The sequence below is a fragment of the Cricetulus griseus genome, chromosome 4 (assembly GCF_003668045.3).
Source record: "Cricetulus griseus strain 17A/GY chromosome 4, alternate assembly CriGri-PICRH-1.0, whole genome shotgun sequence".
Lineage (NCBI taxonomy): Eukaryota > Metazoa > Chordata > Mammalia > Rodentia > Cricetidae > Cricetulus > Cricetulus griseus.
Genome location: NC_048597.1, coordinates 82,871,685 through 82,899,572, shown reverse-complemented (window position 1 = coordinate 82,899,572; position 27,888 = coordinate 82,871,685). Strand labels below are relative to the sequence as shown.

The 27,888-nt window shown below is 44.2% G+C and overlaps 1 protein-coding gene across 4 annotated transcripts in view; it reads left to right on the top strand.

The window, feature by feature from the left end:
• Nucleotides 1–27,888, top strand: part of Lnx2 (ligand of numb-protein X 2) — a 60,727-nt gene that overhangs the window by 29,402 nt on the left and 3,437 nt on the right. For 3 of the 4 annotated variants that reach the window (XM_035443176.1, XM_027413685.2, XM_027413687.2), the window contains exons 2-8: nucleotides 5,721–6,187; nucleotides 14,222–14,463; nucleotides 15,344–15,543; nucleotides 19,582–19,950; nucleotides 21,205–21,345; nucleotides 21,951–22,128; nucleotides 25,747–25,978. In XM_035443176.1, the coding sequence (XP_035299067.1) occupies nucleotides 5,778–6,187; nucleotides 14,222–14,463; nucleotides 15,344–15,543; nucleotides 19,582–19,950; nucleotides 21,205–21,345; nucleotides 21,951–22,128; nucleotides 25,747–25,978 (1,772 nt within the window). In that variant the 5' untranslated portion in view covers nucleotides 5,721–5,777. Of the gene's footprint in view, nucleotides 1–2,261; nucleotides 2,446–5,720; nucleotides 6,188–14,221; nucleotides 14,464–15,343; nucleotides 15,544–19,581; nucleotides 19,951–21,204; nucleotides 21,346–21,950; nucleotides 22,129–25,746; nucleotides 25,979–27,888 lie in introns of all 4 variants that reach the window. The other variant, XM_027413686.2, reaches the window with a different exon arrangement.

The window sequence follows — 27,888 nt, the reverse complement described above, 5'->3', positions numbered from 1 at the left end:
TGTTCACGAGAGAGAGAGAGAGAGAGAGAGAGAGAGAGAGAGAGAGAGAGAGAGAGAGAGAGAGAGAGAGCGCATGCGTGCCTGGCCTCAAAGTATTAGGGCTACTGGTCTGTTGAGACAGGATCTCATGGTGCAGCACAAGTTGGCTCACAACTAGCCCTGCTCACATTTTTATTTTATTTTCATTATTATGATTTTTAATTTTGGGAGGAGGCAAAAAAGGTTCCTTTTCACAAAAAGGTGAGTGATGGATTTACTGTTTTATAAACAGATGGATGTTTCAGCATGAGCTACTGGTGCAGTAGATGTGGATGCTTGGGCTCCTGAGTGATATGTTAAAGCAGCTTCCTTCTTTAGGGTACTTGTAGACTCACGTGCTGTTGTAGGAAATGACACAGGTCACCTCACCTGGGATAGCCAGCAGTTTGGTGGTGCAGCCAGGATGGGTGTTAACACAATCAAGATATCAAACATGCCCACCCCCACAAGACCCCTTTTCTTCATGCTGCCCTCTCCCCACCTTCAAACTTCAGCAGCCATTGAGCTGGTCTACATTTGAATTTTATTATTTCAATAATGTTATAGAAGTAGACTAATACAGACTGAAACATTTTTGTCTTATTTAAAATACAACTTTAAAAAATTATGTGTTTATAATGAACCTGTGTGAGTTTATGTCCAGGGGACCAGAGAGGTGAGGAGAGGGTTGGAAACAGCTGTGGGCTGCCATGTGGTTCCTGCAAGAGCAACAAGTTTCTTAGCCACTGAGCAATCACTGCTCCGAATGCAACTTGTTGTTGTTGTTTGAGATGGTGTTTCTCTGTGTAGCCCTGGCTATCCTGGAACTCACTCTGTAGACCAGGCTGACCTCGAACTCACAAAGATCCGCCTGCCTGTACCTCCCGAGTACTGGGATCAGTGGCGTGTGTCACCACTGCCCAGCTTAATGTAACTTTTTAATAACAACCCCACTCACAATCTTAATCTAGAGATGCAGTGGGTTGTTTCCATTGTTTTTTATTGCTGAGTAGTAGTTTGTGGTACAAATGTGTCCCAGCTTGCTCAGCTGGTCAGCTGTCTGTGGGTCATTCCTATCACCTGCTCTGGTTACAAGTGGACTCAAACATTCTTGTGCAGGTGTTTTAGCTTATCTGCACTGGCGTGCAGGGATGTGGGTGCTCCCATGGTAGTTGTGAGGTTTGGTTTTGATCATTTTGTTTTCATACACTGCTGAGCTTCCAGAGTGACTAAAGGGATCTTGAGGTCAGTTTCACAACCACTGCTTCATGAAAGGCAGCTGTCAAAGCTGCCCTGCAGTGAGAACTGTAAGGAGAGCTTGGGGCTGGCATCGTGGAGAACATTTTTCTTAGCCTTTCGATAAAGGAGCAGCATTATTATTTGTTCTGTTTGTAAATTGCAGGGTTGGCTTCAGAGTCAGTCCATTGCTCTGTGGAGCCACAGTTTCCTCCTGTACGATCACATGCTTCAGGCTCACCTAAATTTTCTTTTAGTGCATGGTATGTGCCAAGAGGTGGAAATGGGGAAACATAACCAGGCTGCCTTCAAAATGTTTGTAGCACTTATCTGTTTACTGCCATAGATAAGTGCTTCTCCCCCCCCCCCCCTTTGAATCGGAGAGGCTTCACTTGGCATTGCCAGTGAATGCAGAGACACATGTCTGCTCCAGGTGTTGAGAATAAGGGACAGTTGAGTGCTCAGCCCTAAACTGGACATTTATACCACCCCCTCTTAAAGGCTTAGGGAACATTGCAGAAGGGGAAAGCAAAGCATGTATGTAAGAGCCAGGAGATAGGGAGACAAGCTGTGAATGCTCTCCTCTGCACATCAGTGCAGGCATGATTCCCCAGCACTGTGGCTTCCTGCAGTGGCCGGCACAAGATGGGGCCTGACAGCAGTCAGTCAGGGATAGGGAGGGCCCCTCCCTACAGAGCTGTTGGCTACTGAGGAATTCTAGGGGAGATACAGCTGATGCCTTTAATTGTGTGCCCACTGATGAGCCACCCAGGCTCCAATGGATAGTTCTAAACACAAACGACTCTGGTTAAACTCAGTGGGTCACAGAATGAAGCAGAAAGACATGAATGTGGGAAAGGGACTCGTAGGGAGGAGTGGGGATACAGAGTGGGAGGGAGATAGAGAGGGTGGAAGAGAGAATAATCGGAATGTCTGAAATTGTCAACAAATTTAGTAAAAATTACCAAAACAACAACAACAAAAAAGGCGATGCCTTTCCCCTTCAGAAAGAGATGAGACACATAAGCGAACGAACACCCATATAGAAGTTGTGAAGATGAAGGTGTGTGAAGAGGCTGCAAGAGCTGATGGGGCAGGATTCCAGAGAGCGGACTCCACAGAGGAGGGTGTGGTGAGAAGGAATTTGCCAGGAGGATGAGAGGAGATGGTTTTCCTAGATGCTAGGTCTTGGTGAGTCAAAGGGACTACAGATGTTTCCCATGTGACATAATTGGTAGCAACTGATGTTTGCCAGCACTTATGTTATGTGTGCCATGTATGTGCAGAGGGCCTGAAGAGGGAATCGGAGGCCCTGGAGTTCCAGATGGTTGTGAGCCATCGTGTGGGTGGTGGGGATGGAGCCCAGGTCCTCTTAACCATTGCTTCATCTCTCCAACTCCCCGTGCCGCATGTACTGAGCTGTTTTAGATAAGACAAAAACACTATCAGAAGTCTGCTTTTTGTGATTATAACAAAATACCTGAAACTACTTTATAAAGGCAGAAAATGTTCGAGAGCAACAGCCCTATCTGTTTGGCACTGGTTCCAGAATAGCAGAGAAAGGACAGGACGTTGGTGACATGGCGAAATGGGAAGCCAAAGAAATTCTGGACCAGGCCTGTCCTTGGACCCACTCACTAGACAAAGTCCTGTGAGGATTGTGTTCAACTCTTCCCAGGTTGTGTCCTCAGTGACCAGAGTGCCTTTCACCAGGTACCTCTCCACACCATCATGTTGGGACCAAGCTCCCTGTGAGGTCCCTGAGAAGTGTGTAAGGCTCACAGTGGACAAAAAGAGGGGAAAGGACCTGCTAGGCTGGCAGACTGAGGAGCAATGGGGATTGGAAAGTAGGGCCAGGCCACCTTCCTTTGCTTATAACTCACCTCATGAAATACTTCTCTTGCTGAATCACTTTGTCCACCATGTGGAATGGAGGAAGAACTCAGTTTTCCTCTTAGTAATTATTGTTAGTTGTTCAAGCCAATGACAGACTGGTTCTGCAGTTTTGTATTCACAGCTAATGGTTAAGGAATACATACAGTGCCCGCTGGTCTTTATATGGGCCCAGCTGACAGGCAGAGAAGTTAGTAAGGTCTTGAGTCTGCTCAGTAACCAAAGAAGACTTGACCCCCTCTCCCCAGGCCCACTCAGGCTCTTCCCTCCTAGCTGCTTGTGCTAAGTTCATTTTTGAGTAAGCGTTTACTTTGTGGCATCAAAGACAAGTTTTGTGGGTGAAGATAATGTAGTTGTTATTATGTTAATTTTCCTCATGAAAAGATTTTGTGATAAAATGAAAATAAAGAACTGAAGATATTTAGAGACTTAGGGAACAGCTAGAACATAATAGTCTTAAGCTAAGTGTTTTCTTAGTCGTCATGTGGGAGACTCACAGTACCTTATATTTTTTTGAGGAAAAGAAAAATGAGAGTAAGCACTATCACATGAAAGTAGAGTAAAAGATAAGTGGATTTTCTTGTAAACTAGGTGGGAAACAAGAGGCTGTAGGAATTCTGAGTTAGTGGTATTGCTTTCCTTCATCTCATGCATCCTACACTGACAGGATAGCTGCCATGTTCAAAGGAGGAAGAACAAGACTCAGGAGCTACCACAGAAGTATTTGCTGTTTTAATGACAGTACTGAAGGAGGGGTCACGAGTACTATTATTTTACTAGTTTTCAGAGAAATAGTTTATCTGAGGTTGGATCAACCTGTCCTGCCCGAATTCTGCTCCCAAGCCGTGGCCGTTCTTGTTAAATCTCTTAGAATGCTGTTTGTTTTTATTTGCTAGTGTAGGTGTATTTGAGATATGGTCTTCCCGTGTAGTCCAGGCTGGCTTTGAACTTACCTCAGTCCCCCAAGGGGTGGGATTATTAGTGTGTGCTGCTCTGCCCAACTTCTGTTGTTTTTAAAATGAATGTTGTACATAAAATATCAGTTATGGGGCTAACAAGATGGCTCAGCTGGTAAAGGCATTGGCCTCCAAGCTTGGAAACCTGAGTTCAATCCCCAGGTTCCGCATGGTTAAAGAAAACTGACTCACACAAGTTTTTCTTTGATCTCTACATGTTCCTATTTGTGTGATTCCCATGTACACATACATGTACACACACACCAACACAGACACTGTAGAGTCCATGTGGTGCCGCTTCTCTTTCTGTTCTTGGGGAGAGCTCTCAGGTTTAGATTTCCCAAGTGTGTTCTTACCTGAGATGCTTTGCCAGCTTCCTGTTTCCTGGCTGTGCCATGTGACCTCTGGCCACTCTGCCTTCTCTCCTGAGATGCCCTTACCCCACACCCACATCCTCTGCTCTGACTGGTGCTTCCTGTCACAACTCAGAAGTATAGCTTTGTTTGTTTGTTTGTACCTTTCTGAAATATCCCCAACCACAAAGCCAAACAGAATGAAATGCCAATTTCTCCTTCTCCCCTGCATTCTTCGCCTATCTGTGCTTGACTTGAGTCTTAGGATGTTCATCACATGCAGCTTGGGTTTCCTAACTGTCCTCCCTGCCCCTTCTGCCTGTGTTCCTGTTCAGCACACATTGGAGGCTCTGCAGTGTCTGCAGAAGGGGGGCAGAGAGCTGTTGCAGTTTTAACCCTACTGCCTTTGCAGTAAGGACAGAGGCCTTCAGAAGGACAGCATCTTCTTCCTCCAGCCTCACCTACAGGTGGAGAGTGTTGAAAGAGTCTGGTGTCAGTGAAGGCAGGCACACACACAGCTGGCTGCTGTGAGTAAACAAGACCAAGAGGAAGTGTGGACTGACCAGACAGATCTAATTTGTAGCCTTTCATCTGTTTAATGAAATTGTAGCATTCTTTCCTATGGAACAAGAAGTGTCTAGAGAGTTTGCACAGATGTTATTTTTATATGCTGTGGGATGTGACTTTCCCTTTATTTTGCATAGGGAGACTATTCAAATCATACATGCTTTGAAATGTATTTTTTCCATAATGTGGAACAAAGGTTTTTTAATTGACAAACAGAATTATCCTTGACTGCATTTAAGAAACACTGCCATTTTATTAAAGGCTTTCAAGGGCTCAGCTAAAGCAGAGCAAGGAGGTGTAAGTGAGATGACAAAGCCACACTGTTGGTGCACTTTGGAATTGATTAGCTTGAGGTTCCCGGTGGACAGTGGGGTGCAGGGGACTCCAGTCAGTGGAGCAAGGCAGCATAATTGATTAATTAGCCTCGAGATTCCCAGTGGACAGTGGGGTGCAAGGGGACTCTTTCGTTGCTCTGGGTAACATACGGTGCCTTTGCTTTGGCTCACAAGTTCTCTCCTTGTCCACACCTTGGCAGAGTGAATCATTCTCACTCAACTGGCAAATTAATTTCCTTTATTATTTTTATTAAATAAAAATAATAAACTTTTTTTACTGAAAACTTGTCAAATATTTCATTGATCCCTTTGCCTATCTTAGTTGATACTAATTACTGTTGTTTATTTGTGCTTGGCTTTAGTCACACACATACTCCCAACTGTTGGACCCATGAACCTGCCAATACTGCTAATTCACAATGGGAACAACCAGTGATGAGATGGTGCCGGTGGAGCAGGCCTCCTCGTCCTCCTCCCTAGATCCCCTGTGCTTTGAGTGTGGCCAGCAGCACTGGGCAAGAGAAAATCACTTATACAACTACCGGGGCGAAGTGGACGACGACCTGGTCTGCCACATTTGCCTTCAGCCCCTTCTGCAGCCGCTCGACACGCCCTGTGGACACACATTCTGCCACAAGTGCCTCAGAAACTTCCTCCAAGAGAAAGATTTCTGTCCACTGGACCGCAAGAGACTTCATTTCAAGTTGTGTAAGAAATCTAGCATCCTGGTCCATAAACTTCTAGACAAATTACTGGTTCTGTGCCCATTTTCTTCCGTGTGCCAAGATGTGATGCAGCGCTGTGACCTAGAGGCACATCTTAAAAACAGGTAAGTACAAAGGAGACAGGACGGGAACTGAGGAAGTGTTATAGGAGGTGATTACAACAGTAGTCAGGCGCACCATGTCAGAAAGGGCGCCTCGTGCCTATAATCCCAGCAGGAGATGCTGAGGCAGGGCCTTTGAGAGTTTGAGTTCTGCCTGGGCTACATGGTGAGAAATTAAAAACAAAAAATTAAAAACAGTAAAAAAATAAAGCACCAGTAAATACATGAACCAATCAAGTAAGAGATGCAATTAATAAGCTGCATTGGTCCGTATTTAATAATATATCTCAAGCATGAATGTGAAAGCCACAGTGTACAAGTACCACTTAGTAATATTTTCTTCATGATACCATGCAATTTAAACTCACATGGATGACAGGTGATAATACTGGATTTCTTTTCCAAGGAGTTTGATATTAAAAAAAGAAACTAAATGCAAACATTCTTTTGTCTAGTTTATTTTCCTAAGGAAAAACCCAATACAAGGAAAAATTGTACCTGAAGATTTGTATTGCAGCATTATGCATGGTTTTTACATTGGAGTCAATCTAAGTAAGAGTGGCGAAAGCCATTTGAGGTTGCACATGCCTTTGGCAGGCAGATCTCTGTGAGTTCAGGCCAGCCTGGTCTAGATAGTGAAAACTGTTTCAAACAAAACAGATAACAAAAAGAGTGGTGAAGGGTTAAATACACCACAGAACACCAACTCACCATTAATGAAAATGAAAATTTTATTGGGGGAAGAATGTGGAAATGAGTTGGCTGTTTCAGTTTGCTGAGCTCTTGAAGATTCTGTGTTAAGACGCTTGGCTGCATAAAAATAGGGATTAGAAAAAGAAATATTTAGGGACCATTTTTATTCTAATGAACATTTGTTTAAAATGTTAAGTAATTTGTATGACTAGGTGGGGAGTCTTAAAATTTGATTGTAGTAAGACTTGTCCTCTGAAATAAATATATAAACCTGAGCTGGTGCCATGGCTTATTGACTAAAGGCACTTACACCCAGCCTGACACCTGAGTTTGATCCCTGGAACCCACAGGGTAGAAAGAGAGAACTGACTGGTGATATGAGAATTTACAAAATGTATGATGACCAGTTTGTTAACGGGTACAATGAAGAAGCCATTGCTGATCCAGTTGCCACTGATCCCATGTCACCTTTCCTCTCCCACTGCTTGGTGTCCCAAGGATGAGCCAAAGCAAGAGAGTGAGAGCAAGCTTCTTCTCCAGCTTATCGAGGCTATATCCTAGAGCCTGCTGCCCCAAGGCTATTGGGGGAATGGTTCCCATAACCACTCTCCTGCAGGTTGTCCTCTGACCTCCTCATGGGCACTCACCCATAATCCACTCATACACATGAATAAGTTAATAACAACTCATGTCTGCAGACTCACAAAGTGACAGAAATACATGTTATTTGTTTCAAACACCAGTTGAAACAACTTGTATTGACTCTGACCAAAATTGGTCATATGTATTGGGCATCATACTGGATTCAGATATGTCATAGGTCTAATGTAGAATGACATATAAAATCCATGGAGCTAAAGGAGATTAATCCAGTCCTTTCATCTCACAGTGAAGGAAGATTTAGAGCTAGTTCGTATATGGTTAAGCTTAAACTTTGCTATCTGTGTATGCCACATTACTCTATCATGGAGTCTGTTCACCACCCTGCTGTAGGGAACAGCCAGCATTTCATAGGCACGTGCCTGGATGTGTGTGTTCTGTTCCAAGATAATAATGTTATAAAGGGATCTCATTGTATTCATTAGAAATAATTGAAAAGTGAGAAACTGAGGTATGGGATTGAGAATGCCACATTTTGTTGACACAGAGCTAAGGGTGAGGCCCATTAGGAGCAGGATTGCTTAGCATATATAAGGTTTAGTTTCCTACACTGAAAGGGGGAAAAGTTTTTAAAACTTGAGAAATGTTTTTGCAGAGAAATTGCTTGAACCCAATCTATGTTGTCTAATTCAGGGGGCCAAGAGAAAGTAGGAAAGATAGAGACTTGGGAAAGCACGCAACATGGCTCTACATTCTGTGTCTTCATCACCAGCCCGTGTTGGAGCAACATACCAGAGACTTTGAATGTGCCAATCTTGGTTGAGCCTAACTGCGTGAATATTAGTTTGGGCCTCTTTCTTCCTCCTCTTCCTCCTCCTCTTCCTCCTCCTCCTCCTTCTCCTCTTCCTCCTCTTCCTTCTGTAATACATATTTTATTTTCTTCTTACGTTAGCATGCAAAGTACTATCATGTTTCACCTTCTTGTCTCAGAACTAAAGTTGGATTCTTTTGTGTCATACTAAATACATATGATGAAGTGATTGTGTTGTGGAACTTTGCCAAGTAACATCATCTGTAAAGCTGCTCCTCTCTAGTCTCTCTATCTTACCCACAGCTAACCTCTAAAACGGATGGTTACAGCAAGATTCAGAACTGGTTTTCTTTGCTCCCGTCTTTTAGGAAGAAAAAGAAAAATCCTCTGATGAGCTAAGGGCTCAGCCTAGACAATCTCATGCAGCCTGTCGAGCTCATTGAATTTCCCATTTCATTCATTGTGCTTTTCAACTCTGGGGTTTCTCTGTTGTGCTGAGTGTTTCTTTATTGATTGTTGCTAGTGAGATGTATTCTCCTGTTTGCCTTCAGTTGCTCAGATATGGTTTCCTTTAGTTTTTGGATAGTTACAAATTTAAGCTGTTGTTCCATTGATTGTGTATTTTCCTGTATATGGGCCTCACATGTTTCTCTGGCTCTACATTTTGTATCAAGCACTGGATAGTTTATGTATTGCAGTTTGTCAACACATTGAGCTTCAGGTTTTTTGAAGCAGGTTCCTATTGTGTACCCAAGGCTGGCATGAAATCCCCAGTCCTGACTCAATCTTCAAGTGCTGGGATTATAGGCATGGGCCACCATGCCAAGCTTAATTTATATGTTTGTATGTTTGTAAGTACTGTGAAGTAAACCTAGGCCTGATATGCTAGGTGAGCACTCTACCAGTAAGCTAGAAAATCTCCCTGGCTGACTGTACTGCTCCTACCACCTACTGCCTCAAAGCTCCGCTTGAATGAGTGTGTCTCAGCCCCTGAGTCTCCTGATCTAATTCAAAGCTTCGTGTAGTTCTAGCTGGTTGGTTACACTTCCTGCCTTAAATGCCCTATACCAATTTCCTGACTGCGCCAGGTTGCCCCCTCTGTCTCCAATGATACATAGAGGTTTTTTTTGTTTGTGGTACCCAAGCCAGCTTCACACTCCTGAACTCAAACAATCCCCTTGCCTTGGCTTCTCAATAGCTGGGATGACCTTTTCAAGCAGCCAGGCACTGGGGTTATGAACATGCGCTGTCACACCTACTTTGTTTTTATGTGGGTTCTGGGATCTAATAGACCTCCCTGGTTACAAGGTAAGCACGTTACTGGAGCTATCTCATCCCAGCACTTGCTTGGCCTTTCTGGTGGGTCTCCAAAGAGGAAGGCTCTGACTGGTCTGGAATTCCCTTTGTAGACCAGGAGACCTTGAGCTCAGAGATCTGCCTGCCTCTTCCTCAGTGCTAGGATTAAAGGTGTAGCTGTACACAGCTTGCTTCTTGTTTTTGTGTTGTGTGATTTAGGGTTTGTGTGTGTGTGTGTGTGTGTGTGTGTGTGTGTGTGTGTGTGTTGAGAAAAGGTCTACTGTGTAACCATCCTGACCTTGAGAGTTGTACATCGAGGATAGCCTTGGACTCCTGATCACCATGCCTGTACCTCTTAAAAGCTGGTATTACAAGCACATGCCACCACACCCATCTTGGCTTTTTGTTTTTTAATGATCACGTAGGTCTGTTTAGCCTTAATATTCCATGATGGTGTTTTGAAGTGCTTGTTGGTAGAACAAATACAGTTTGTTTTTATAGGACTTAAAAAGAATTCCACACAAATAAACTTAGCATTGCTGTTGAGGAAAAAGCTTTTGAAATCTGATCTGAGTATGTTTGGACTGTATCTCTGCAATCCAGTTGCTTTGTGATATTGGCTTAGCCGAGTCTCAGGTGTCAGTTGTAAGGATACAGGCGTTGTGTGTACATCACGGTTGTTACACAGGGACTAGCAGAGTGGCTTCCTTGTGCTTCGGGCTGAGTGTCCAGGGAGACTAGCTCTGACCAGGCTGTGATTGTGAGTTTTTCTCTGTTCCAGCCTGCTCTGAGCTGCTCTCTCCTTGCGCTTTTAACAGCTTTGCTGTGCATTTCACATATGAAATTCACCTCTTTAACGTGTATGCTTCAGCTCCTTTTCTTTGTGTTTTCCCAGTACTGTGTGTCATCTAGATTCTAAAACATTCCAACAACTGGAAAGGAGCCTGAAACCCATTAGCAACCTCTCCACATACTCACACACCCAAGTTTTGATCACACTGCCCTAACTTAAGTTTTCCATTTAAATCTATAATTTCCAGTGTTTATTTTTTGCAGGATATAATTATGTTGGTTTGTTTTTTATCAGCTTATATAAGCTGAGGTTATGTGGAAGGAGGGAACCTCTACTGAGGGGTAGCCTCCCTCAGATTGTCTTATAGGCAAATCTGTGGGGCATTTTCCTGATTAAGGATTGATATGGGCAGTGCTACCCCTGGCCAGGTGAGTCCTGGATTATATACAAGGTAGATTGAGCAAGCCTAAAAGAGCAAGTGCTCCTCCATGGCCTCTGCTTCAGTTCTTGCCTCCGATTTCTTGCCCTGACTTCCCTTGGTGATGGACTATAAGCTGTAAGATAAAATTTAACCCTCTCTTACCCAGGTTGCTTTTGGTTGTGATGTTTATCACGGCAGTAGAAAGCCAACTCAAAGGCCAGAAATGCTTGTGTTAGCAAAGCATTTCTGAGCTGCTGCCCCATCTTTCTGTGGAACTCCCCACCTTGCTGCCTCCTCTGAGTGCTGGAGCATAGGTACGCACCACAAGGTGCCTTCTGATTGTCAAATCAGACTGACACTTTTTGGTTGTTGTGTCTTGCAAGATTATGTCTCTGGGATTGAAACTAGGACCTTATCCATGCCAGATAAAAGCTCTGCCTCTGGGTCACACCCCACCACCGGGTTGTATCTCTTTGTCCCTTTGTAGCACTTGGCTCTTGTTGACTTTTTCTTTCTGCCTTGATTACTTTGCTGTCTTGCCCTCACCGTCTCCTGCATGGCCACTGTCATGGTCTCGTGAGCTGGGGCCCATCCTGTTTAAGTAGGGGTGTTCCCAAAGGTTCTATCTATAGACTTCCTCTGCTGATGCTGGTGGAGCGAAGTCATTTTCCCATGTTTTTACATGATCCCGTTTTAGTCTTTTCCTGTTCTGTGGGTGGCTTCCTGTTAGGGGGTTGCTGTCCCATCGGGAATGTGAGCATGCTTGCTTCTTCCTCTAGTAAGCTTAGCTTTTCCATTTGAAAGCTCATTTTTACTGGACTTAATAGCTTTAGGATAGGTGTTGTTTACCTTGGTTACTTCTTAACTTACTAACTCTGTTCATGTAGATCAGGCTGACCTCCTGAGTACTGAGACTAAGGCATGCATTGCCATTGAAAACTAGCTGTTCCCCATGTGGATGCTTGTGTGTGACATACATTTTAGAAATTAAATCTTTTTTACTTGTTTTTTTTTTTTCTTTGAGATTAGAGTCTCACTGTGCAGATCAAGCTGGGCTTGAATTCAGAGATGTCCCTGTGCTGGAGTTAAAGACAAGGACCTAGCATCAAAAAAAAAAAAAAAAAAAAGTTTTAAGAGCCGGGTGTTTTAATTCCAGTACTTGGGGGGCAGAGACTGATGAATCTCTGTGAGTTCAAGGCCAGCCTAGTGTACAAAACTACACAGAGAAACCCTGTCTTGAAAAATCAAAAAAAAAAAAATGTTTTAAGTGATAGAGTAATGGGTTTCTCATGACATTTTCATACATGTGTAGACATAAATAGAACAAAATATAATGGCATCTCATTATCTTACTCATATTCCTCCTGGACTGTCCTTCCTGGCTCCCTACCCCTCCCTTGTACCTCTTCCTGCTAAATCGTTCTGCCTTCATGCCACATGTATTCCATCCCATGTCCTCCCTGCCTCTCCCTCCCTTTCATGCCATGTATATTCCATCACGCACTTTCCTCCCTCCCCTGCATGTCTTATTTCAAATTATGATCTCAGTTCCATTCGTTTTTCCTGCAGATGCCATGATTGAAATTTTTTATGGCTGAATAAAATTTCATTATGTGTATATACCATTTCTATTCATTGTTGATGAATGTCTGGGCTGGTTCTATTTGATAGCTACTGTGAATAATATAGCAGTAAACATGCATGTGCAAGTATCCCTATGGTGCACTGATGTCAAGTGGGTATCAAGAGTGGTGTATCTGGATTCTCTTTTTCACTTGCTGTTTTTGTTGGTTTGTGGGTTTTGTTTGTTTGTGTTTTGAAGTACCTCAACACTGACCCCCACTGTGACTCCCCAGATTTACATTCTCAGAAGCAGTAAGTCAAAAGCCCCTCTTTCTCCACACTCCCCATGTTGTCTTGGTGGCAGGTGAGAAGGAATCTGAATGGTTTCTATTCATGTCCCGTAAGGATGCTCAAGGCTTCCTTGAGTAGTAATGGCCAGTTGTGTTTGTTTTGTGGGAACTACCTCTTCTTTCCCTCAGCCCATTTATTCATCCATGATTTAAGAGTTTGGGGTTGAATTTTTGCAGTTACTCGTGTATTCTAAATAAGAATCACCTAGCCGATGTTTTCTATCTCCTCTGTGGGGAGAAGCTTTTTAATCCCATGTGATCCCATTAATCAGTTCTTAGATTTGTGGAACTCAAATCTGCGCCCATCTTTTCAGCCTCAGCACTTATTGCCTCCACTTAAAGGTAGCTTGCAAATGTGTCTCCAGTCAATCTACATCTTTGACAAAGGCCTTGTGTTCCTTGATCTCACTTTGAAAACTATTTGCCAGGTGTTTGGATAACTGTCCCTACAGTATTGCCCAGCAGTACAGAATGAAGACTCAGCTGTGTCCCTCCATCACTGGATGTAGGAAGCCAGAAATAAGAGAAGGAAGCGGGTGCTTCCATGCTTATTCTTTTCAAAACTTGAAAGCAGAGTTTAAAGTAAAAAACCAACTTGGTTTCTGAGGCAATTGTCCTGCTTTATGGCTTGGGGCAGCTTTCAGATTTAGCTGAATCTGTCCTGTTCTTTGTGATGGTGCAAATTTTGGAATTTTTAAATATTGCCATTGAATGCAAATCTGCAACCCTCAGCATGTGGTCTAGTGTGATTGTGTCCCTTCACTGACTCTGTGTCTTCCACCCTTCACACTGCATACCACCTGTGGCTTTGTCCAGCCAGAACATCAGGTAAAAGGATTGTGCCTATGCTCTGGCCTCCGTCCCAGAAGGCAGCAAGAGAGGCTTTTGTTTGAGAGTCCTTGGTTTGGGGTTTAAATGAACCTCTACCCGAAATTTGCTTAAATAGAGCATGATAGCAGTTCTTACTCACATAGCATATCTTGAGGTTCTAATTTTACAGACTAGGGGAATACATTTAATCTCCAGTGTTTAACAAAAGGCTCATTGGCTGGGCCTTGTCGCAAGTTGTAAAGCTCCCTGTGTCTACTTGCCCACCAAGTGTGGGGAGGCACAGCGGCACATTCGCATGAAGAAGCCTGCAGATTGCCACAGCTGGCTGAGACCTCTGGCCTGTAAAAAGCACTGTTTGATGCAGATTTCACAGGCATTCTTTTATACGCCCGGCCATGACTCTTGGGATGCTTCCGGGTGACTAGTGTCTACCTGAGTGTTGGGTTTTGGCTGAAGTTGTCTTCATGTCTTTCCTGGATTTGCCTGCCAGGTAGAGTAGTGAGAGCTCAGTTTGGACAGAGACTGGGAGCTGAGTTGTGGGTACTTCGGCTCTTTTGGCACATGAGCAGTTGCTATGCATTTGTTAAGGTGTACACTGTTAATTAAACCCACCCATGCCATCATCCCCACCCAACTTTTCCTTTTCAAACCTTCTGAAAACCCCTGCTGCTATTTCTAGGTGTCCTGGAGCCTCTCACCGGAGAGTTGATCTAGAGAGAAGGAAAAGTAGTCAAACTCAGACACAGATTGAGGGTGAAACTGGATCCACGGTAATAGATCCTCCTGGCACCTCCCCCCCAGAAACGGACTGCTTGGGCACTGTGCCTGTGGAGAGAAACTTGACACCTGCCCCTCTTCCTGTGTGGCCCGAGGAGCCTGGCCTGGACAACCCTGCCTTCGAGGAGAGTTCTGCGGCTGACTGTATGTGCACCTCACCTCTTCCTGTTTCATTCCGTCTCCCTTGCCTTTCCTCCACTGCCCTTCTGACATCCTGTTTAAACAGTTGCACTGGAGTACTGTTTGTATACCACACCATTCACCCTTTGCACCTGCAGCTCTGGCTGGCTGCAGTCTAGAAATAAAGAAGAGTCTTAACTTCCCATCCTTCCCATCCAGGTGACTAGTGTCTACCTGGGGGATCCTTCCCCACCAGGATCCACTAGAAACATGCTTGCATCAATAGCAAAACCACAATAGCAATAAGAACAGCTCAAACAATCACTATTCCTAAACACTGTATGTTAACTAAGTAAATGTCTGTAACATGAGATCATTTAAAAAAAAAAAAAAAAAACAGGTTAAAAATGAAAATGAAGACTGACAGCCCAGACAGCCCCGGTGTGGCTGGGAACACATCATAATCCACTCCACACCCCTGTTCTCGGCACACACAGCCTGGGGCGGTGGTTCCATTTACTCCTAGAACTCATTTTCTCCTAGAAAAAACATGGCACCCTCCATGTTCATATAGACTTGATGGTTTTCATCCCTTAGGGCTCAGTGCAGCTGTGGCCTTCCTCAGCTCCTCTCGGGTTCCCCACCAGACCAGAGTTTTCTTTCTGTGGCCTTGCACGGTCTATGCTTGTTTCGTGGCCCAGACATCTCATCACTGGGGGAGAGCACAGTGGCTTTCTGTTAATGTATGCTCTCTGGTTACTTCGTACATAGTGATTATTTATTGATGGTTACTGATTATCTGTGGAAGAAAAGAGTTTGGCTAGTTTTAACAGTGGTTTTACTGGTTAGTCCCATATTGAGCGGAGAGAGTCTGAACATACACTGTTCTTGTTTGACTTGGCAGCTGTACAGCAGCCACTTAGTTTACCAGAAGGGGAGATCACCACCATTGAGATCCACCGATCTAACCCATACATCCAGTTAGGAATCAGCATCGTGGGCGGCAATGAGACACCACTGATCAACATCGTCATCCAGGAAGTCTACCGGGATGGGGTCATTGCCAGAGATGGAAGGCTCCTTGCCGGAGACCAGATTCTTCAGGTAACAGCTCTGCCATTCTATTAGCCTGAGCCTTTTGTTTTACCACTTAGACAATTGTGATGTTATAGAACCCGGATTATACATAATTTGGGTTTGATGTATTTGTTTGTTAGTTTATTGAAGCTATGTAGCCCTGACTGGCCTAGACCCTGCTATGGAGACCAAGCTGGCTGCAAACTCAGAGATTTAATTTTGTTATGCTTCGTTTTTTTGAGTCAGGCTCTAACCATGTGGCCCAGACTAGCCTCAAACTCTCTGTTACCCAGGCTGGCCTTAGCCTCTCAAGTGCTGAGATTTTAGGTGAGGCCATCACACCCAGCTAATAGCTTTGCTCTTTGAGTGTGCAGAACAGGTCAGAGATTGTGGGTCATGTCCTGTTACTTTTCTTTTCTCGTTTGAATCTTCAGTCCTGTGTGTGACAGGCCACTTGGTGAGGGCTCTCTGGGCTTATTGGATACTGACACTCCTGGCTTGGACTCTTGATGGCTGTTCCAGAGACAACATTGGCCAGCTAAATGTTTCTTTCCCATTGGTTTTATATCATAGCCAGTTTTCCATCCATCTCTTCCCTGCATGTCTGATAGGCCCTTCGTTCATTGATGACTAGAATGTGAAAGACAGACCCAAATAGCACTAGTGACTGGTGATATTTTTTCTCACCATCCTGGAGATTCAGCCCGGGGAAGTGCCCCTAAGCTGTACCTCAGCCTGAGGTAAACAAGTTTGTAGCACAGAGTGTTAGGTAAAATTCAGAACTCTTACTCCCAGAGGCCCTGCCAGCATCCAGCTCCAGGTTTTCACTCCTTTGTGTGGTCCTCCTCAGTACTGCCTTCAGGAAGAAATGATTCCCTGCCCGCCCCAACCCCAAAAAAAGCACTAGCATAGGGCCAGATATTTTCTTTTAGTAGAAGACATTACTAAAAGGATAGAGACAATAAGTCCTGATTCTAGGAGAAAAATGCCAACAAGAGAAAAACTGCCTTTTCAGAGCCCAGGCACAAGGGCTGTCCTTCCTCTCAATCCTCTTCAATCCTCCGTTGTAATCTGCCGAGGCCTCCCCTCCCTCTTCCTTGCTACCTCTCTAGTCTAGGCCTCACTACTACATTCCCAATTCAGTGCCACGCTCCATCCAATATCCTGTCTCCCACTCTCCTCCCGGGAAGCTAGCATGTTCACTTCAGGATAATGCCACTGTAACCACATTTGCCAAGGGCAGTCAGGGTCCTGGCCCAGGTGCTTCATGCAGCCTTGCTCCTTAGTAAGAGCTCTTTCCTGACATTTGTCCCTTTCCTATAGTGCTCCTGGCACTGTAAAAGTCTGTCCTAGCCAGGTATTGGTGGCGCATGCCTTTAATCCCAGCACTCGGGAGGCAGAGACAGGTGGATCACTGTTAGTTCAAGACTAGCCTGGTCTACAGAGCGAGTTCCAGGACAGCCTCCAAAGCCACAGAGAAACCCTGTCTCAAAAAAACAAACAAACAAAAAAACAACAACAAAAAGTCTGTCCTGCCCTCATAGGATGTCCCTTCCAGTGGAAGAGCTGGGCATGCCAGCCTCCCTGCCTTCTTGTGGGAAACCAGCTCTTTCCTCCGCCCGCTCTTACCTTATGCTCCAATCTTATGTTCTCTCCTGCAAACTCTTCATCATTCTCACCACACTGATCCCACTCCCCTGGTTTCTCCATCACACTTGTATGTGATCTGCTACAATAAGTAAGGTGTTCATGAATTCTAACCCTGGTGGTCACAGTGTGACATCTTCTGTATCAGAACAAAGCAGGTTGGGCCAGGCTGCAAGGCAGCAGGGATTGGGGTTTTCGCTGAAGGTCCTTGGCCTTGGAATGTTCAGCCACTGGACCATGTGTTGCTTTCTTCTTAAGTCCCATGCCCCAAACCCTTCCAGGGCCACTGGTATGGCTGAGGCAGACTGAACTTTGAAATTGTTTTTGAAATTTAGTTCCTGGTCTGTCATTTCCATGTACTGTATCTTTGCTGTCATTTTATATTGGTGCTGTGGCTGCACAAGGCTGGCACCACTTTGAGGACACTGCCTGGATTCCTAGATGCCTAGCTCATGTCCTGTATTTAGAGGGAATTTTACAGCTGTTTCCCCAGGTACACCCCTCCCAGGCATCTTGACACCCTGGTCTTCACAGCAGCCCTTGTACAGTTCTCTGGCCTTTCTAGCAGTAACTTAAGTGTATACTTTTGTCTTTTTTTTTTTTTTTAATGTAGTGTACCAGTTTGAAAATCCCTATTCAGTAAGGTGGTTCATTTGCAGACTAGTGAGCTATGCTGTGCTTTTATCTTAGTAACAATGCAGTCAGCAGGAATAACTATATTTTTCCACATTAAAAAAAGTATAGAAACATATGCACACACACAAAATCAGTGAAGTAGCATCCTTACAGGGAGAACCTGTGTGCTGTCAGCTTTATGAACCTCTTCAGAGATTCATATACAGCCTTTTGAGCAATTTTAAAGGAAAAATGATGCTCTTTATAAATTATGTTAATAGTATTAAAAGCAATACAGCTTTTAGAACATTAAAAATAAATATTTTTAGTTTGATCAGAAACATCAGTGATTTACACCATGTTCGGTAAGAACAAAAGCCATAGTCAGTCATGATAGGGTTTACTAGTTGTGTCCTTTTTACAAAATTAGCAAATAGTCTGAATTTCACTGACAACCATACATTCATGGACAATGAGTCTTTTCCTAGCTGGGTATTCCTCATCCTGCTTTACAGAGAAAGTAGGCTGCAGGCTTACGTACTGGCGAGCCAGAGCTGTGTTTCAGCCAGGGCTTGTGTCCTTTGTGACTGTCTGAAGATGGAAATGTGAACATGGCAATGATCAACTCTTAGCTGGATGGCTGAAATGGTGGTGGACCCATGAGTCCTATCGGCCTGGTTTTCTAGAAGATACCTTGGAGTTCTGGTCTTGGGCCAGTGTTAGTTATCTGTCAAAGCCTGCATGAATGTTAAAAATGTGAGAGAATAGTAAGCTCATGTGTGATACCTGCAGATTTGATAACTGGCTTTTAAAAGGTATCCATAGACCAAAACCAACAAAATTCAAGGTAATGCTGTTCAAAACTATCAAACCCAGAAAATAAGCAAGAGAAAAAAAGCAGCCCAAATTAAAAAAGATAGAACTGTCCATCTCAGATATGTAAGAAGGGGAAGGCCTTGCTTAATGTAGACTTGTTCAAGAGAGCCGTGGTATTCCAGATGATCACACAGTCCCTAACCCAGAGCTGTCTCATTAGAGACATACTGCGAGCATCGGTTTTTATCTCAGATGGATTCAAAGAGCTCTAATTGTGATAAATAGGAAAATTATGCTCAGCTCCTAGGTGGGTAATTGAAGCTGGACTATTTTCCTAAGTGATGTCACATGTTCAAAGATCAGTCATTGTGATTGTATAAAGCTGTACATTCTAATGAGTGCATGAATATTGAATTACACTCTGCATATTAAACATGTATTATATGTGTATGCTGATAATTAGAATGGAATTGTAATTATAGACTTTAAAAGTCACTTAGAATATGCAACTTCTTAAGAAATAAAGCGATTTATTTTGTCTGTTGTAAGTGTGTTTCATTAGGGAAAGCAGCTTTGAAATCCAGCAGAACTTGAGCCTGCAGGCCACTAGAGCTGTGCTAGTTGCAGACTTGCCCTGGCCTGATGAGGCCTGCTCCCTCCCACCCTGGTCCTGTGACATAGAGTCAGACCCAGAGGAGCAGGCACTGGATGAGTGCCCTGTCCCCTAGGGTATCAGTAACTAGCAGAACCAAAGACTAATGTCAACGCCCATGTTCCTAACTACTCCTCAACACTGTGCCATTAGTTTATTTTAAAATTCTATGCTGTGGAAGTCTTTAGAATGGTTTTCTTTTAGGTATGGGATCCTCTGGCATTTTCTCCATATTGGTTTCCTTTGGAGTTGTCATCTAGACATTTCTGCAAGTTAGGAAAATAAATTTTGTCATGCATTGGTCACAGGAGTTGTTTGTCCATTTGTTGTTTTAGGTCAACAACTATGATATCAGCAACGTGTCCCATAACTATGCCCGGGCCGTGCTTTCCCAGCCTTGCAGCATGCTGCATCTCACCGTGCTGCGCGAGAGGCGCTTCGGCAGCCGAGCAAACAGCCATGCAGACAGCAGCGCATCTCGGGACGAGGTCTTCCAAGTGCTGCTTCACAAACGAGACTCGGCAGAGCAGCTGGGGATTAAATTAGTCCGAAGGACAGATGAGCCAGGCGTTTTTATTCTTGACCTTCTGGAAGGGGGGCTGGCAGCGCAGGACGGCAGGCTCAACAGCAATGACCGGGTACTGGCCATCAACGGACACGACCTGAAGCATGGGACCCCAGAGCTCGCTGCCCAGATCATTCAGGTAGACGCCACACAACTGAGTCTGGGTCATCAGTCACACATAAGAATTCCAGGACCATCAGTGTTTCTTTGGAAAGTCATACATGGTTACATAAAATCCTCAAAATCCATACTACTATATATAACTTCCCCAAATAGAACTGTGTTTGTTTAGGTGTAGTTGTTGACTGTTTGTTTTCCTAAAACCTGTGTCCCCATGTACTTTGGGGCTTCTGTTTGTACAGTGTAGGCACTGCAGCTTTACATCTTTCAAGAGAGCAAGGGTTTACTTCAACCAGTAAGCTTGTCCGAATGGTTTTTAAGGAAAGTTGAAGTACTGATTTAGGGCTCTCAGGTGTTAACAGTAATGACAGTGAGTGTATTAGTTAGACAATCCCAAGTAGCCATTGATACTTCCCATAGGATGGTATAGTCATCAGAGCCATCGAGGCTGTAAATGTCCGGATTCTAATTGTCACCTCAGCATTTGCCTATTGGACCCTGGAGATGTACTGGCGTGGCAAATGATTAATTATAGTATTAAAGTTGTCTCTCACTTACTTTCCAACTGAAGAGCCAAAAATTACGAAATTTACTATTGTGTGTGTGTGTGTGATCATGTGGAGATCAGAGGACAATTTGCTGTATCTAGCTTTCTTCTTCCCCTGTGGAGGCCCCAGGGATTGAACTTAGCTCATCGGGTGTGGCAGTGAGTGCCTTTACCCTCTGTGAATTTTAGTCACAGGGAAGGTTCCTACATCCTCTCACAGTTCCTTAAAGCAAGCTGTCAGCTTCTGTAGGAGAATAGTAAAGTTGGAGGTTTGTGGTGATGAAAGGGAAGAAGCATCGGGTAAGTAGGATGTACTTTAAGAGCGTGAACATGACCTTAAGTGTAACACATTTGTGAACCTTTATGTTTAAAACGCAGAGCACAAGCCTCCAAATAGTTTAACTCTGAAAGGTGTGTGTGTGTGTGTGTGTGTGTGTGTGTGTGTGTGTGTGTATGAGTGGTTTGAAAATATTAGCCTATGACCTTCCTGCTGCCAGGTAGTGACTGCCCAAATGAGGCTTTGGCACAGTGACTAAGAAATACATAGAAAGTTAGTGTTCCCAGGCAGTGTATATTTGTAGCATTCATGGGGCTGAGACAGGAGCCTCTAGCCTGTGTTACTTAATGAGAACCTTCCTTGATGAGGAGAAAGGAGTGGAGTTCCACTAAGATCTCTAAGCCACAAACATCGTTTGTGATGGGTAGTGATGAATGTGTCTTCTCCAGGCCAGCGGAGAGAGGGTGAATTTGACAATTGCCAGACCCGGGAAGGCCCAGCCCAGCAATGGCACCCGTGAAGCAGGAGCACACAGCATCAGCCAGCAGCATGCACAGCCACCCTCTCATAGCCGACCAAGCTCACACAAGGTGAGGACGCTCCTATCCTTCAATTCATGCCACCCTCTCAGGACCACTGTTACAGCCTGTGAGTTTCTTGACAAGAAGTGATCCTCTACAGCTTAGTGCTCTGTGGAAGTCTGTTCTTCTCGGGCTGCTTGTTTAAATGTTATCACTGGTTTTACAGTTAGAAATGCAACATGAAAACATGATTAAGTCCATGGTTAGCAGTTAGGCGTGTCATCTACAGGGATGGAATTAGCTGTGTGAATACTGACATCATAAGCTTTGACAGGCACATGGATAGCATGTGTTGTTATGGTGTTAAAATCCCCATCTACTGACCGGGTGTAGTAGCACACTTTTAATCCCAGCACTCAGGAGGCAGAGGCAGGCGGATCTCCATGAGTTCCAAGACAGCCTGACCTACAGAGTGATTTCCAGCACAGCCAGGACTGCATCGTGAAACCCTGTCTCAAAAACAAAGAGCTATGGACTATTTTCAGTCCTCAGTAAGGAGAAAAAAATATAAAATCCCTTTATAACTGGCACTGAACCTGTCACCTTGTTGAGCCTGTTTTTACCTCAGCTGCATGTTGTTAATTACCCAAGACTTTTCTTTTTTCACTGTGTAGGATCTCACTCAGTGTGTCACATGCCAGGAGAAGCATATCACTGTAAAGAAGGAGCCACATGAGTCCCTTGGAATGACAGTTGCTGGTGGCAGAGGGAGCAAGAGTGGTGAGCTGCCCATCTTTGTGACCAGCGTGCCACCCCACGGCTGCCTTGCACGAGACGGCAGAATCAAGAGAGGTAAGACAGGGTCTTGGAAGATCTGCCATGTCTCATCTCAGAATTTAGGTCACATTTTTAAGAGTAATTACTGTGTTTCAGGTTAAACATGACTTTTTAAAATAAAGTGTCATTGTACAGAAAACATAATATTTTTCTGTAAGGTTGGGAAAGTTAACCCTGATGATGGTTCGAGACCCTGCAGTTGCCCAAACTCTTGGCTTATATGTTTATCTTAGAAGAGATCCAGCTTATGGCAGATGATATTAAAGGCCTTCTCACTGAAATACAGCATTGATTATGATAAAGTGTCCAGGATCTGTGTGATGCTGAGCAGGTAGAAGCACCTACCTGCTGCCCAAGCCTGATGCCCGAGCTCTATCCCTGGACCTCGAGGTAGAAGGAGACAAGGCTTTGAAAAATCATCTCATGAAGATGCCATTCGAGTGTGCAGAAGACAAGAGGAAGTAGCCGAGGACAAACTTGATTTTAGAGATTAATTCCTCATGTTCTTTGTCCCCTCACAACTCTGTTAGTGTTGCTTAGATGGGAACATGTAACTGAACCCTGTTGCCATGGGAGAATAGCAGTCTGCTGATGGACTTGATGTAGGGAGAAAACTGAAGCTGAAGGTTATTTTCCCAGGAGCAAAGGTGGTCTCCCACCTCACAAAAGCTAGCACTTAGGAAAGCCCACGTGTAAAGTCTTGTGGCCTGTAACTAGACAGTAGTTTCTTAGGCAACCCACAGAGAGGAAGAAAACATTTGCAAGTCATACATTTATGTATGACATTTACAATGTCAAGAAATTGTAAAGAACTTTTCCAACTCAGTAAAAACCATAAGTTACCTAATTTAAAGACAAAAATAGGCATTTCTCCCAAGAAGACAGTCACATGGGAAACTGCCCAACATGACTAGTTATCAAAGAGATGGCCCTCAGACTGTCCCAAAATGGTCTAAAATCATAGTAGTGTTGTTCAGTCAACATAATAAGCCCAAAGAGCTGAGTGGCATGGTTTTTTGTTTGTTTGGTTGGTTGGTTTGTTGTGTTGTTGTTGTTGTTGTTTTTGAGTCAGGGTTGGTTTTTTGTTGTTGTTTTGGTTTTTGGTTTTTGGTTTTTTGGTTTTGTTTTGATTTTTTGAGTCAGGGCTTGTCTGTGTAACAGTCCTGGCTGTCCTGGAACTCATGCTATAGACCAGGCTGGCCTTGAACTCACAGAGTTCTGCCTGCCTCTGCCTCCGGAGTGCTGGCATTAGAAGTGTGCACCATCACCACCCAGCTCGCTGGGCATTTTTAAAAAGGGGATTGAATACAGTGTAGAGTATGTTTCAATAAGGATACTATTTTTAAAAGTTACTTGTCCAATTGTAGGATTTGGTGACATTCCAGTTCCTTCTTGGCTTTGTTTATTTTGTTTTGTGTGGGTGCACTCGTGCCTTCTGAGTTTTCCTTTTTTTTTTTTAAATCCATAGCCATTTGCTTGTTTTTGTAATGCTCTCAGAAATTGAGTTACACAAAATTACAATCCAAATCCCGTCTTTCCTCAAGGACTATACGAAAGGATTGTTTCTATAACAAACAACTGCATCCTTCACAAACAGTGGCTCAAAAGTCAAGCTAATGTGACTAATCCATTCTCACTCTGTGCTCTGCCCTCAGACCTGTGCTTTGCTTCCACGTCCAGGGCATTTGCCACCACCCAGTGATTGTAGCAAACACTGAAGCGTTTACAGGGATGTCAACACCCTAACCTGCAGTGGGCTCTGAGCTTGGAATCACAGAGCAAAAATTCTACAGTACAGTAAAAATAAACATGCCCCAGACAGTGGCGGTGCACGCCTTCAATCCCAGCACTGGAGAGGCAGAGGCAGACGGATCTCTGGTCTACAAGAGCTAGTTCCAGGACAGCCTCCAAAAGCCACAGAGAAACCCTGTCTCGAAAAAAAAAAAAAAAATACCACAAATACATGATATACATAATCCATATAGAAAGTGCAACAAGGAGGAAGAACACAGATTCGAAGCTTAGTAAGCTCCAAGTTTATGATTCTTCTGCTCAGGAAAGTAAAACCAAGAAGTCCAATTCTCCGAGTATCATAAAAACATAAAACAGTTCATCTCAGGGCTTTTTGCTGAGCCTGTGAGAAAAGACATAACTTAAAATGATGTATGAGGCACCGGCATTGGTGGCTCATGTCTTTAATCCTAGCACTTGGGAGGCAGAGGCAGGTGGATCTCTGTGAGTTCAAGGCCAGTCTGGTCTACAGAGCGAGTGCCAGGACAGCCTCCAAAACAATACAGAGAAACCCTGTCTTGAAAAACAAACAACAACAAAAAGATGTATGAGGTCTCTCTTTTTTATTTGTTTGTTTATTCTTATACAATACAATCTGACCACAGTTGCCCCTCCCTCCACTCCTCCTATCTCACCTGCCTACCTCCCCTCTCTTCCAGGGATATCAGCTGAACACAGTATAACAAGATACAGTAAGACTCGGCACAAACCCTTATATCAAGGCTGGGCAAAGCAGCCAGTAGGAGGGGAAAGGCCCCAAGAACAGGCAAAAGAGTCAAAGACACCCCCGCTCCTGCTGCTAAGAGTCCTACAAAAACACATATATGCTCATGGTTGCCACATCAGTCTCTGTGAGCCTTTATGAGGCCTGCTTAGTTGATTCTGTGAACCGTGTTCTTGTATCCTCAACCCCTCTGACTCCTTCAGTTCTCCTCGTCTTCCCTGGGGTTTCCCAAGCTCTGAGGGGAGGGACCTGGTGAAGATCTCCAATTTTGGCCCTCTCCACCTAATGTCTGGTTGTGGGTCTCTGCATCTGCTCCCATCAGTTGCTGGAGGCAGCCTCTCTGATGATGATTGGGTAGGCAATCTGGAGTTCTGTTGGCTGAAGTGGCCTTTCCCAAATTTCTAATAAAGAGAACCCTTTGTTTCACTAACCTGGAAGATAGACGATAAATAAAGGGGAGACTTTCTGAAGCCATTGCAGCACAAATGTCCATTCCCAGAAGTTTTCTAGCCTTTCCTAACCCCCTTTATCTTTTAATAATCTCTGTAGCTCTTTTTTATTGTGTTACCTGGGAGACCAATAAGCATGTCCTTGTTCCCCCTCAAGTCAGGGGAGATGTTCAAATCATGTTTTATTTCACTAAGTAGCCTGGGGAATGACTGTTCTCATATCCTGGCTTTTGTGCCCTACCAAGTAGCCTGGGGAATGACTGTTCTCATATCCTGGCTTTTGTGCCCTACCTGAGGCTGTTTCTGTGTGTAAAATTGTGTAATATTAAATAGAATCTGTTATCTGTAATGGCAAAGGATCAAATAGTCTGGGGATCAGAAAGAACCCTAGAGCTCTCTGAAGCTCAAAGGAGAGAAGCCACACTCACCCTATACACAGCTCCAATAGCCAATGATTCAGACTCAGACCTCGAAAGGTTTTTCCCTCTGTAGTTTGGCATTATTTTGAGTTTTGAACTGTTTTGAAATGTTCTCTGTGAATTGGAAAAATTGCCCTAGGTGGTACAGAAAAGCACAAACAAAACCCACCTTCATCCCATCTAAGCTCTTGGAAATGGCCTGAGAGTCAGTGGCACTCACATCATTCTTCTGGCTTCCCCAACCGCACAGGTGATGTGTTGCTGAATATCAATGGCATTGACCTGACCAATCTAAGTCACAGCGAGGCTGTGGCCATGCTGAAAGCCAGTGCTGCCTCTGCAGCCGTGGTCCTCACTGCCCTGGAAGTCCAGATTGTGGAGGAGGCAGCCCAAACCTCAGAGGAGCAGCCAGGTGCTTTCAGTGAGAACGAGTACGACGCCAGCTGGTCCCCGTCCTGGGTCATGTGGCTCGGGCTGCCAAGGTATCTACCAAGAGCCGTTTTGTTACCTTACACAGTGCTCATATTTTTAACCTTTATCAGTCTGTTACACAGTTAATTCACCTAGTGGGGAGGCACAGCTTTAACTAAGTAAAAATGCATCAGATTATAAAAGCAAGTTTTAGGTAGATTTGATAACAGCTAAGCTAAAAAGATATGTATCTACTTGTAAAAAGACAATTTTTGCCAGCTCCCAATAAGAAGGTTTTGTTTTGGTTTTTGCAGGGGACAGAATGTACACTTGTAAACATGCTGGGATGATAGGCACTCACCACCACACCTGGTTTTTCTTTGTGGGGCCTGAGGATCCACACTCAGGTTCTCATGCATGCCACTGAGCCTACTTTCCTTGGAAAGGCAGAATTTTGGGTTTCTGAGGTAGGGGCTCACTCAGTAGGCCAGGCTAGCTAAGAACTTACGATCATTTTGTAAAAAGGCAGTTAGGACACAGTATTGAACACAGGAGGCATGACCAGCAAGATGCTCTGTGTCTGGCTGACAGGGTCCTGGAGACATTGGAACCTCCAGTGGCACCCAGAGTGCTGGCCTTTCTCCAGATAGTTGATGTTTGGTGTTAAGATCGAGTGTGTGTAACTATGGTTATTTGTTTCTAAAATTATCTATAAAAAGCATTTTGAAACATGTTTGACTATTGGCCAAGTATGAAACTGCTGGTTCTTAAATAAAAATAAACCAGAAAAATGCACCAGCGTCCAAGTCATCTGACTCATGTGCTATGCGGTAACTTGCAGTGAGAAACATTTACATTTATACAGTGCTGTGCGCCTCATGAAGGCCTGTCACAAAAGACAGCAAGAATGCATTGGTGTTGTATTTTACTTGTCCATAGCCAATTTGCTGGCTTGTTTCCATGTATTTTTTGTTTTTGTTTTTGTTTTTAATTGTAAGACCTAGAGCTCATGTCTCATAGATATAGCAGGACCTTGTGGAGTGAGATTGGTGGTAGCAAAAATGATGTCATACATGTTTATCAATGTATCAAAACTAGAAATCAGGGGCTGAGAGATGGCCCAGTAGTTAGGAGCACTTGCTGCTCTTGCAGAGGACCCTGGTTCAGTTCCCAGCACCTACATGGCAGCTCACAACAATCTGTAATTCCAGTTCCAGAGGATCCAACACCCTCTTCTAGTCTTCACTGATACTGTACATATGTGGTGCACGTACATACATACATGTAGATGAACACCCATACACATAGAATAAAAGTAAATCCATTTTGGAAAAAAAAAAAAAAAACGATGTAAATGGCTATTATCAAACTGCTGCAGAGCTACAAGTCTTAAGTGAGGAACCTCACAAACCTTGTTCAGCTGATACCTGGGTCATCAGAGTCACTCTAAAGCAGTGGCTTTAGGGTCAGTGGGGAGGTTTTGAGACGGGTTTCCCTGTGTAACAGCCCTGGCTGTCCTGGAAATCTCCCTGTAGACCAGACTGGCCTCGCACTCACAGAAATCCACCTGCCTCTGCCTCTCTGCCTCTCTGCCTCTCTGCCTCTCTGCCTCTCTGCCTCTCTGCCTCAAGTGCTGGGATTAAAGGCATATACCACCACAGCCCGCTGAGCAGTGGTTCTCAACCTTCCTAATGCTGTGACCCTTTAATACAGTTCCTCGTGTTGTGGTGACCCCCAACCACAAAATTATTTCATTACTACTTCATATCTGTAATTTTGCTACTGTTAATGAATCATATTGTAAATATTTGTATTTTCCAATGGTCCACCACAGGGGTTGCAACCCACTGGTTGAGAATCCTTGTTCTAGAGTGCTTGACCCGAAGAGGATGGAAGCTGAGTGAGGTGGCACACGCCTTTGACCCTAGGACTTGGGGGTCAGAGGCAGGCAGATCTCTGTTCATTTGAAACCAGCCTGGTC